Here is a 12802-nt window from a genome sequence, read left to right as displayed (position 1 = left end):
AAAGAGTTGCTTAATCACAACCTTCAGTTCATACTGAAAATGCAACTTCCATCACTGTTTTCTTCACGGATAACTCATATCCTTTGTTATTAAAAGCTATACAATCTAGTTCACTCCTTCCTTTCCCATTTCTAATGTAAATTTGAATTACTCTTCGAATTCAGTTATTTGTATTTATAGGAGTAATTTTAGATCCCACTTTATAAAGTGGGATTTATAATTTCATTATTTCAGAATCATTCTTTGAGATTATTATTAAATGTATTAACACAGCGTTCACTGAGATTGTTCCATGTATTGCATTAAACGAAATTGCTCTCCCAAGGAGTCCTATTATTATAATACTTTACAATATATTGTTTTTTAATTTACAAAGAAATTCCACATCACATTTTTTTAATTGACATATTGTAATTGAACATATTTATGGGATACAGTCTGATGTTTTGATACAGATATGCTGTATAGTAATCCAGTCAGGGTAGTTATTATATCTGTTGCCTCATGCAATTATCATTTTTTTGTGGTGAGAATATTTTTATATTTTGATCTTTACAATAATCAAGAGTAGGTAGGGCATGTATTATTATCCTCATATTACAGAAAATGTTTCTTAGGCTAAGTAACTTACCCAAAGTAATGTAAGTAATATAACTAATAAGTAACAAAACCCAATCACATTCTTCATGTGATCTAATAGAACTTACTTCATTTTTCCTTTTTTTTTCCCCTGAGACAGAGTCTTGCTCTGTCACCCAGGCTGGAATACAGCGGCCCAATGTTGGCTAACTGTAATCTCTGCCTCCCGGGTTCAAGCGATTCTCCTGCCTCAGCCTCCTGAGTAGCTGGGATTATAGGCGCCCGCCACCACACCTGGCTAATTTTTGTATTTTTAGTAGAAATGGGGTTTCACCATGTTGGCCAGACTGGTCCCGAACTCCTGACCTCAGATGATCCACCTGCCTTGGCCTCCACATGTGCTGGGATTATAGGTGTGAGCCACCACGCCCAGCCTTTTTTCCCTATTCTTAACCCTTAACTCCTAAAATCATTTAAAATACACATTTAAAATTAATTGAAGCAAAGAGTGTTGATAATTATTATAACTTCAGTATAATAAAATGTAATTGGACAAATAAATTATTAGTAGTACAAGATTACTATATTCAAATTTGGGCTTTTGTCATAATTACCCCATAATTGCTTACAGCTATAAATGCAGGCCTCAAGTAGTAGTTAATGCATGTTAGTATGTATATGGTGACTTTACACTCTTTTTTCTAGGTTCCTGATCAGTATGGCACAATCAGAGCTGTAGCAGAAGGAAAGGCAGATCAATTTTTAGTAGGCACATCACGAAACTTTATTTTACGGGGAACATTTAATGATGGCTTCCAAATAGAAGTACAGGTAAGCTGTGTGATATTAACCATTAACTGAATATTTTTATTATGTTCTTTGGTTCTTATAACAATGAGTGTCTTTCATTTTCAGGGTCATACAGATGAGCTTTGGGGGCTTGCCACACATCCCTTCAAAGATTTGCTCTTGACATGTGCTCAGGACAGGCAGGTGTGCCTGTGGAACTCAATGGAACACAGGCTGGAATGGACCAGGCTGGTAGATGTGAGTGAAGCAAGATGTGATTTTTAACCTCCCCATAGAAGCTCCTCACACTGGAAGTTGAGAGCAGCAAAGTAAAAAGGACTAAGTGTTGATTCAAACCAAATGTAAACATATGGTTTAGTAAAAGAGGGTGGAGATAGGAGGGTAGTGTTTAGTCTTAAAGTATGAACATGAACCGATTTTAAAGAAGTAAGTTAGGCCGGGCGTGGTGGCTCACGCCTGTAATCCTAGCACTTTGGGAGGCCAAGGCGGGTGGATCCACGGGGTCAGGAGATCGAGACCATCCTGGCTAACACAGTGAAACCCCGTCTCTACTAAAAATACAAAAATTTAGCCGGGCGTGGTGGTGGGCGCCTGTAGTCCCAGCTGCTCGGGAGGCTGAGGCAGGAGAATGGCGTGAACCTGGGAGGTGGAGCTTGCACTGAGCCAAGATCATGCCACTGCACTCCAGCCTGGCCAACAGAGCGAGACTCCGTCTCAAAAAATAAAAAATAAATAAAAAGAAGTTAGCAGCGTAAAAGCTCAATTTGTCCATCAGCTTCAGTGGTAAAATCATAAAGATTTCACATATCTATATAGCATTAATTATTGTGGAAATATTTGTGCCTCGGGTGGCGTTGCAGTTGGATTCAGTAAGTGCTGCTCACTAACAGGCTCTACTGTCTTCTTTCTGAGTGGTCTCTTACTGTATTTTCTCTCTACCCAACCCAGACATCCACCTTCTCTAGCCCAAAAGGTGTATACAGGTTCTTTGTGGATGCTAAAGAACTGTACCAGTGTTTGTTGTTGTTATCCTTATTATTGTTCCACTCCCTAGCCACAAGCTGGTTGTCCCTTTCCCTCACCACTCTGCCAGCATATCCCCTTCATGCTCTGAAATTCTTTTTCCTCTCATATCCGCGTGTTATTTCTCATTAGCTACAAAGTTGATGGAAATTTTATGTTTGTATGAAACAGGTTATTTTCAGATGTTTTTGCCACTATCCCCATAGATCTAGGGAGACTTTCTCAAATACTCCCCAACAGCTGTCTGTCTCTTTTCTAGGAACCAGGACACTGTGCAGATTTTCATCCAAGTGGCACAGTGGTGGCCATAGGAACGCACTCAGGCAGGTAGGGTCTTTAAGTGAGCTGAGTAACCTGAAGTGGTGGGATGTTTAAATGCTTAATCAGGAATGTCCTCAATCTGATCTGGAGAATTAATCTCTTAAGTGGCACACTAATATACTTGTTGTTCGTATCTGTTATGTATATTCATACAATTCAGTTATTGAGCATCTGCCTATTGCTTCATGCTATTGTGTGTATTCAGAATACATCAGAAAACAAAACAAAAATTCCTGCCCTGTGAAGCCCACATTTTAGTGTGTATGGGACAGAATAAAAAATAAGGCCTGATGCAGCCAGGCATGGTGGCTCATACTTGTAATCCCAGCACTTTGGGAGGCCAAGGTAGGCAGATCACCCGAGGTCAGGAGTTCGAAACCAGCCTGGCCAATGTGGCGAAACCCCATCTCTATGAAAAATACAAAAATTAGCCAGGTGTGGTGGCGCACACCTGTAATCCCAGCTACTTGGGAGGCTGAGGCAGGAGAATCAGTTGAACCTGGGAGACAGAGGTTGCAGTGAGCCGAGATTGTGCCACTGCACTCCAGCCTGGGCAACAGAGCAAGACTCCATCTCAAAAAAATAAAAATAAAAAAAAATAAGGCCAGTCATAGTAGCCCATGCCAGTAATTCCAGTACTTTGGGAGGCTGAGGCAGGAAGATTGCTTGAGGCCAGGAGTTTGAGACCAGCCTGAATGAGACCCCATCTCTATAAAAAATAAAACATAAAAATAATAAACATTATAACATTATATTAGAAAATGTTAAGAACCATGTGAGGATAGGGAAAATGTTGGGAGATTAAGAAGGAGTGCAGTTGTTGCAAAATGATAGAGGGGTCATTATGGGCTTCATTGAAAAGGAGTTAGCAGATTTGACTTTGCTTTGTGAAATTAGAAGAATCAGAAAATTTCTCTCCTCATTATCTTTTATGCAGGGGAAGGATTTGAAGCTGATGTAACACAATTGAGCATTTATAAGTTGTTTGTGCTACACCTTTTGCCATCCTTTCTTATTTTAAATGCTATGCAGATATATAATAAAGATATATTTTCTAAAATAAGGCCTGTCTTGCAGACCTTGTGTAGTACCTTTCTAAGGTTAACATGTTTATGATTTATACATCTTTAATTGACTCATCTTTATTGTCTCTGCTAGTAAGTAGTCCTTCTCACATTTTTAAGGAGGCAAAGAAAAACATGAAGTCAGTTTTCCCAAAATTAAACTCTAAAGTGTGGAATGCTGATTTTAATGGGGTGAGACTATTGTGAACACGCTTATATAAATATTTTGTTTATATATAAGACAAATACTTTAAACCAACTAATTCATTTAATTCTAAAACTAAATTTAGTGATTTAGAGGGGATTTTTTTTGTAGCAATTTTTCCTTCTGGCTGTTAGATACAAATTAACACCTGAAATGTGAAAACATTCCAATTTCTTCTTATAGTGCTGCAGAATCTTTCAGAATAATGGAAAAACAGGTCTTTAAAGATAATTGAATTATGAATGTGCAACTAGAGATGCTATAGAGTGAAATCATTGAATTTTAGAACTAGGCTGCTGGAGAGAGCAGTTGGTGATACTTTGCAAATGTAGAAGGCTGGCTCAGATCTTGCCCAAAACACGTTAGTAATAGATCATTATGAGGTTTAAAAGCACTTAGACTTGGATATTTGTCCATTTGGACCGAATGTGGTCCATTCTCTTTGAGAAAGACACATGACAGGTCAGTGTAGGATTTGGAGGAAATTATTTTCTTCAACCAAAAAAAAATTATTGTTAAGCACGTAGGAAACCATCTGAGGTGTAGTGCTGATCTAGTTTTCAGAAAACCACAAAGAAATTCACTTTAAATCCTTATTTTTGGCAGCTAAACAGATATCACACATGCTAAAGTCCTTGAAATAATAAACGTAAGAGGTATCATTTATTCATTGTCTGATGACCCTGTGCTAAAATCTTTTTTTTTTTTTTTTTATTTGAGGATGGAGTCTCACTCTGTACCCAGCTGGAGTGCAGTGACAGCAATCTCGGCTCACTGCAGCTCCGCCTTCCCAGGTTCACGCCATCTTCTGCGCTCAGCCTCAAGTTAGCTGGGAATAACAGGCGCCCCGCACCTACACCCTGGCTATTTTTTTTTTTTTTTTTTTTTTGGTATTTTTAGTAGAACGTCTGTTAGTCTCTATAAAGTTTCACTGTATAGCCAGGATACGCGTTCTCAGTGACCTCGTGATCACCGCCTTTGGCCTCCAAAGTGCTGGGATTAAGCAGTGTGAGCCACAGTTGCCCTGCCCGCTAAATTCTTTTTATCTGTTACTTATCTGTTACTCCTAATCTTCACAAGAATGTAACAAAGTGTTTATTAATATCATGATTGCACAGACAGGAAACCAAGACCCATAGAGTGCTGTTACTTGTGATTGAGCTCAGGTGCTGCATGGTTCCAAAGCCTGTCCTTTCCTCTAATCCAACAATGCTCTTTGAGATATTTACAGCATTTCTTAGAAATATTGTTAGGAAGGTTTGGGCCGGGCGCGGTGGCTCAAGCCTGTAATCCCAGCACTTTGGGAGGCCGAGACGGGCGGATCACGAGGTCAGGAGATCGAGACCATCCTGGCGAACATGGTGAAACCCCGTCTCTACTAAAAAAAATACAAAACTAGCCAGGCGAGGTGGCAGGCGCCTGTAGTCCCAGCTACTCGGGAGGCTGAGGCAGGAGAATGGCGTAAACCCGGGAGGCGGAGCTTGCAGTGAGCTGAGATCCGGCCACTGCACTCCAGCCTGGGTGACAGAGCGAGACTCCGTCTCAAAAAAAAAAAAAAAGAAATATTGTTAGGAAGGTTTATCTTTGACAATTAAATCACTGATTGACATTTTTAAAGTGATTGACATTTTTAAAGCATACTATGTATACAAGGGAGTCAAACACTAAATGGGCGATTGTAAGGCTAGCGGGGTTTGAATCATGACGATAAATTGCTTGGTTGAAGAAAACACTGTGTGTTTACAAATATACATACACAGCCCCAATTTGTAAGGGAAAATTGTTCTGAAAAACTCACTGGAATTGCTTTCGAACATTTACATAGCTGTGAAATCATCATTGACAAGCTTAAAATGGAAAGTCACTCAATTTTAGTGACTTAAACTAAAGTTAAGCCAATTGGTTTCTCTTGGAGTTGTAAGTAGAAAACACTTTATAACTGAGAGTGATGCGATAACTAAATTGAAAGTGCTGGCAGTCCATTTGGAGATTGATTAGAATCTAGGGGAGATGCAGTTGTCAGTGTTCATTCTGTATGTTAACTCCTGCCTTTGGTTTCACATCTGGTTAGGTTCTGTTGGTCCTTGGGAAACGTTCTCGTTTGTTTTTATTTTTGCCTTGGATCTGTGAATACCTGACTGTATTGTCTAAAATGGAAAAATCTTAATGTAGCCATTCTGTTATTATCACTGACCCTAAGCCTGAAAAAACGCACACCTAGGGTTAGGAAATTTTATTTTATTTAATGTTTTATTTTATTTTATTTATTTATTTAGAGACAGTTTCCCTCTTTCTCCCAGCCTGGAGTGCAATGGCGTGATCTCAGCTCACTGTAACCTCTGCCTCCCAGGCTCAAGTGATTCTCTAGCCTTAGCCTCCTAAGTAGTTGGGATTACAGGCGCCCACCACCATACCCAGCTAATTTTTGTATTTTTAGTAGAGACAGGGTTTCGCCATGTTGGCCAGGCTGGTCTCGAACCCCTGGCCTCAAGTGATCACCTTGCCTGGGCCTCCCAAAGTAGTGGGATTACAGGCATGAGCCACCATGCCCAGCCAAGGACATTTTTTAGTGGAATGCAACACATGTCCAAGTTGTGCATGATCCAAAAAAAAGTGACTAGTAAAAAAAATGTAATGTGTCTTCATGTCCAGATCTAGATATCTTCTACTTCATGTAACCAAAGAGTAAGCACAGTGTGAATAAAGCGTCAAATAAGTACAGTTATCATTTTAAAATAATGTATTATTAATGTAATTTTAAGAGAAAAAAATTAAACGTGTAACCTTAAGTGGACATACTACTTCCTTAACACATTAATGCTCCTGGGCATGGTGGCTCATGCCTGTAAACCCAGCACTTTGGAAGGAGGCCAAGGCAGGTGGATTGCTTGAGCCTAGGAGTTTGAAACTAGCCTGGGCAACATGGCAAAACCCTGTCTCTACAAAAAAAATGTTTTAATTAGCCAGGTGTGGTGGTGTGTGCACCTGTAGTCCCTGCTACTCGGGAGGCTGAGGCAGGAGGATTGCTTGATCCCAGGAGGCAGAGGTTGCAGTGAACTGAGATCACGCCATTGCACTCCAGCCTGGGCACTGTCTCAAAACAAAAAGCAGAAGTTAATGCTCACATAGAAAGGATTCTTTTTAACAGCTTTGTTGAGATATAATTCACATACCCCCCCAAAAAAGAAATAAAAAATAATTCATATACTATAAAATTCACTGATTTAAGATATATAATTCAGTAAGTTCACAGGGTTGTGCAGTTATCCTCACAGTCTAATTTCAGAACAATTTTTAACCCAGAAAGAAATCCTGTACCCGTTAATAGTCATTCCCCATTACCCCAGCCACCTCCCCCTTGCTCTAGGCAACTGACCCAGTTTCTGTTTTGTAGATTGTCTGTTCTGGGCATTTTCTATAAATGGAATGAATCATATAACGTGTTTTGTGATTAGCTTCTTTCACTTAATGTTTTCAAGGTTTAACCGCGTTGAGTACTTCATACATAGCGTGTATTATGGCCAAATAACATTCCATTGTATGGATATACAACCTTCATCGATTGATGGACAGAAGGGTTATTTCCACTTTTTGGCTACTATGAATAATGCTGCTACATACATTCATACACAAGCTTTAGAGGGGATATGTGTTTTCAGCTCTCTGGGATATAAAGGAGTAGAATTGTTGGGTTATGTGATAACTCCATGTTTAACATTTTAAGGCCAGGCACAGTGGCTCACACCTGTAATCCCCACACTTTGGGAGGCTGAAGCAGGAGGATCACTTGAGTCCAGGAGTTTGAGACCAGCCTGGGCAATATAGCAAGACCTTGCCTCTACAAAAAACAATAAAAAAAAAAAAATTAGCCAGGCATGGTGGTGCATGCCTGTGGTCCCAGCTACTCAAAAGCCTGAGGTGGGAGGATAATTTGAATCTGGGAGGTTGAGGCTATCATAGTGAGCTATGATGGCACCACTGCACTCCAGCCTGGATGACAGAGCGAGATCCTTTTCAAAACAAAACAACAACAACAAAAATTTTTGTTTTGTTTTTTTAGGAACTACCAAACTTTTCCACAGCAGCCATATTGGCTTATGATTCCACCAGCAATGTATGAGGGGTTTGTTTCTCCACATCTTTGCCAATACATATTATTATCTGTGTTTTGATTATAGCCATCCTAGTGGGTGTGAAGCGGTTTTTCATTATGGTTTTGATTTGCATTTCTTTGATGGCTAATGATGTTGAGCATTTCTTCAAGTACTTATTGGACGCTTGTATATTCTCTTTAGAGAAATGTATGTTGAAATCCTGTGCCCATCTTTGAATTGGGTTGTCTATTCTTTTAAGAGTTTTTTATATATTCTGGATACAGTTCCTTGTAGATCTTTTTCAAATATTTTTTCTCATGCCGAGGGTGGTCTTTTCACTTTCTTGCTGTTAGTAGCACCAGAGTTTTAAGTTTTGATGTAGTTTAGTTTATCTGTTCTTTCTCTTGTTTCTTGGGCATAAATATTTATTTCTATGTTTTCTTGTAAGAGTTTTATAGCTGTAGCTCTTACCTTTAGGTCTCCAATTCGTCTTGAGTTAATCTTCATATATAGTATGGCCCAGTAGGTGTCCAACTTCATTCTTTTGTATGTGGATATTCAGTTACAGCACCATTTGTTGAAAAGACTTTTCTTTCTCCATTGAATAGTATTGGCACCATTTTTGAAAATAAATTGACCAAACATGTATGAGATTTTCTCTGGACTTTGAATTCTGTTCCATATATATATATATATATATATATATCTGTGCTTAATGCCAGTACCATAGTTGCAATCATTATGGGATTCTGTAAGGCCTAATGGATCTTCCACTTCCCTTTCCCTTTTCCCTTTTGCAGAGTCTTGCTCTGTTGCCCAGGATGGAGTGCAATGGCACAATCTCAGCTCACTGCAGCCTCTGCCTCCTGGGTTCAGGCAATTCTTGTGCCTCAGCGTGCCAGGTAGCTGGGACTACAGGTGTGGACCACCGTGCCTGGCTAATTTTTGTATTTCTAGTAGAGACAGGGTTTCACCATTTGGCCAAGCTGGTCTTGAACTCCTGACCTCAAGTGATCTGCTAGTCTCAGCCTCCCAAAGTGCTGGAATTACAGGCATGAGCCACCACACCCAGCCAGAAGCTTGGTTCTAATGTATATACTCTAGAATAAGAATACAATGAAATAGTGAAAACTTAAATATTTGTTTATTTGGCCATCATGGTGGCTCAGGCCCAAAGCCCAGACAGGAAGATCTCTTGAAGCCAGGAGTGAAATTTTTTTTAAAAAATGTTTTTTAATTTGTAGAAAATCCCCTTGGCTAGAGGATTTGTTGTTAGAGATAGAGCCTCTGAGCCAAAGAGTCTTTTCTGAAGGTAAAACATAGTGCTTGCAATGAAAAGGGGTGGGAACTCCAAAATTATATATGGAAATTGTGTACCTTTAATAACAAACATTGAATTACTACTAAAAATGATTTACCAAAAGTAGAAGAATTGATGTCTGATAATGTATTAATAATTAAGGAAATAGAAAAGTTAGGCACTGTTTGATGGGGGTTTTTTGGTTTCTTTTTTGATAGTCACTATCTCTAACCAGTAAATGACTAAGTTTTTAGGTTTCTACACGTTTTACCAAAACAGACACTACAGGGTTTCATTACATTCTCAGGGAGTGTCCAAAGAGACAAAATTACATAGTTTTCCTGGGAAGATTAAACTGACTTTGAAACAATCTTAAAACAGTATCAGTTGGTGCTTCTCCAAAATAAAAATTGGGCTGGTGTGGTGCTCACACCTGTAATCCCAACACTTTGAGAGGCCAAGGTGGGAGGATTCTTGAGCCTCGGAGTTCAAGACCAGCAACATGGCAAAACCCCTCCTCTACAAAAAATGAGCCAGGCATGGTAGCACATGCTTTTGGTCCCAGCTACTCGAGAGGCTAAGGGGGGAAGGATCACCTGAGAGCCTGGGAGGTTGAGGCTGCAGTAAACTGCACTCCAGCCTGGGCAACAGAGTGAGACCCTGTCTCAAAAAAAATAAATAGATAAAAGTAATAATTTTTAAATGCATGAGAGTATCATAAAGTTTCCATAAACTCATTAAAAACTCACCTGATACAGAGCAGCTCTGTATCTTGTCATTTTGGTGTGTCAGTTCAGTCTGAACTAGGAAATTATTTTGTTCTCTTACTCTAAAAAGGCACTTGGCATCAGCTATGGCATTTCTAGGCCCAGAGGAATTTCATAGGAATAGTCATAAAAATTGGTTAATGAATTACATTCTCAGAAGAAACATAACCTGTGGGTACTGTCCAGTTGCAATAAAGTGTATTTCTTATGTGATTTTGTTTTTTATTTTATATTTTACTTTTAATGTTATTTTAAAATAAAATAGAGATGAGGTCTCACTACGTTGCCCAGTCTGGTTTTGAATTCCTGTGTTCAAGCGATCCTCCTGCCTCAGCCTCCCAAAGTGCTAGGATTACAGACATGAGGCACCATGCCCGTCCTTCCTGTGCACTTTTTGAAATGAAAATAATTGGTAAACATGAAGCATATGGCTTCAAAGTGCCAGTTTTCCTGCTTATTGGCCTTTAAACTCAAGTATTCACATATGAAAGATATTTATCTTACCTGAGTAGATGACAAAATTAGGTTAGCTGCCTGGAAGTTTCAGCCCATAGCTTACAAATTACTAAAATTTATGAATATGTTTAGAGATTTCACTGATAGGTTATAAATCAAAAATAAAATTCTAAGGCCTCCCTACCATCTGACTGGACCCCTCATCTCTGCCAGGGAATTCCAAAATTAACCTGAAAAACTGGTTCAGGCCATAATGGGAAGGGAAGGTCATGCCTTGTTGTAACCTCTTAGAATTCAGGAAAAGCCAACCAGCATTTAATATTAATACAGACTTTAAGTCTGGTAAGAAACATTTCTCTGTTTCTATTCTATTCTATTCTCTCTGAAATCTGCTACCTGAAGACTTTATCTGCATGATAAAACTTTGGTCTCCACAACCCCATATCATAACCCAGACAATTCCTTTCTACTGATAATAACCAATTGCCAAGAATTTTTTTTTTTTTTAGATGGAGTCTTGTTCTGTCGCCCAGGCTGGAGTGCAGTGAGTGGCACAATCTTGGCTCACTGCAACCTCCACCTCCCGAGTTCAAACGATTCTTCTGCCGCAGCCTCCCAAGTAGCTGGGACTACAGGCACCACCATACCCGGCTAATTTTTTGTATCTTTTTTTACTAGAGACGGAGTTTCACCTTATTAGCCAGGATGGGCTCCATCTCCTGACCTCATGATCTACCCACCTCGGCCTCCCAAAGTGCTGGGATTACAGGCGTGAGCCACTGCGCCTGGCCTGCCAGTCAGAAAGTATTTAAATCTACCTGTAACCTGGAAGCCCCCATCTACCTTCGAGTTGTCTTGCCTTCCCCGACTGAACCAATGTATATCATTTTTTGCTTTGTTTTTTTTTTCCCCTAGGCTGGAATGCAGTGGCACCATCTCAGCTCACAGCAAGCTCCACCACCTGGGTTCACACCATTCTCTTGCCTCAGCCTCCCGAGTAGCTGCGACTACAGGCACCTGCCACCATACCCAGCTAATTTTTTGTATTCTTAGTAGAGATGGGGTTTCACCGGGTTAGCCAGGATGGTCTTGATCTCCTGACCTCATGATCCACCTGCCTCGGCCTCCCAAAGTGCTGGGATTACAGGTGTGAGCCACTGCACCTGGCTGCTCCTTTTTTTTTTATTGTTATTATTAAACAGAGTCTCGCTCTGTCGCCCAGGATGGAGCACAGTGGTGCAATCTCTGCTCGCTGCAGCCTCAGCCTCCCGGGTTCAAGTGATTCTCCTGCCTCAGCCTCCCGAGTAGCTGGGATTACAGGCACCTGCCACCATGCCCACCTAATTTTTGTATTTTTAGTAGAGACGGGATTTCACCATGTTGACCAGGCTGGTCTTGAACCCCCGACCTAGTGATCCGCCCGCCTCAGTTTCCCAAAGTGCTGGGATAACAGGCGTGAGCTCCCGCGCCTGGCCAAACCAGTGTATATCTTAACATGTATTTTATTGATGTCTCATGTCACCTTAAAATGTATAAAATTAGGCTGTGCCTCAACCACCTTGGGCACATGTTCTCTGAGGGCCCTCTCACCATGGGCCATGGTCACTCATATTTGGCTCAGAATAAATCTCTTCAAATATTTTAAAGAGTTTGGCTCTTTGTTGACAAGGTAAAAAATTGGGATCTTTTAGTCTTCATTCTACCTTGAATACACTAAGCCACGTTAAACAATGTCACTAAGCTTAAAAAAAAAAAAATCCTTCAAGCCCTTTTCTCTCTCCTAAATATTTCTTTTAATTTAAGAGGGAAATGGTCCCTTTCTCAGATATTAGTTATAATGCTTCAAAATGAAAAGCAACTTATCAGCCAGGTGCAGTGGCTCATGCCTGTAATCCCAGCACATTGGGAAGCCAAGGCAAGTGGATCACCTGAGGTCAGGAGTTCGAGACCAGGAGTTCGAGACCAGCCTGGTCAATATGGCGAAACCCTATCTCTACTAAAAATTCAAAAAATTATCAGTGCATAGTGGGGCATGCCTATAGTCCCAGCTACTTGGGAGGCTAAGACACAAGAATCACTTGAACCCAGAGGCGGAGGTTGCAGTGAGCCGAGATAGCGCCACTCCACTCTAGTCTGGGTGACAGAGTGAGACTCCATCTCAAAAAAAAAAAAAAAAAAAAAAA

General features: G+C 40.2%; 1 protein-coding gene across 2 annotated transcripts in view; it reads left to right on the top strand.

The window, feature by feature from the left end:
* Nucleotides 1-12802, top strand: part of EML4 (EMAP like 4) — a 165264-nt gene that overhangs the window by 131135 nt on the left and 21327 nt on the right. For both annotated transcript variants that reach the window (XM_017848901.1, XM_017848902.1), the window contains 3 exons: nt 1285-1410; nt 1495-1626; nt 2672-2739. In XM_017848901.1, the coding sequence (XP_017704390.1) occupies nt 1285-1410; nt 1495-1626; nt 2672-2739 (326 nt within the window). The remainder of the gene's footprint in view (nt 1-1284; nt 1411-1494; nt 1627-2671; nt 2740-12802) is intronic.

Source organism: Rhinopithecus bieti, unplaced genomic scaffold (genome assembly GCF_001698545.2).
Source record: "Rhinopithecus bieti isolate Rb0 unplaced genomic scaffold, ASM169854v2 scaffold_28163, whole genome shotgun sequence".
NCBI classification, from domain to species: Eukaryota; Metazoa; Chordata; class Mammalia; order Primates; family Cercopithecidae; genus Rhinopithecus; species Rhinopithecus bieti.
Note: the sequence above shows the minus strand (reverse complement) of the source record. Positions and strands in the feature narration are given on the sequence as shown.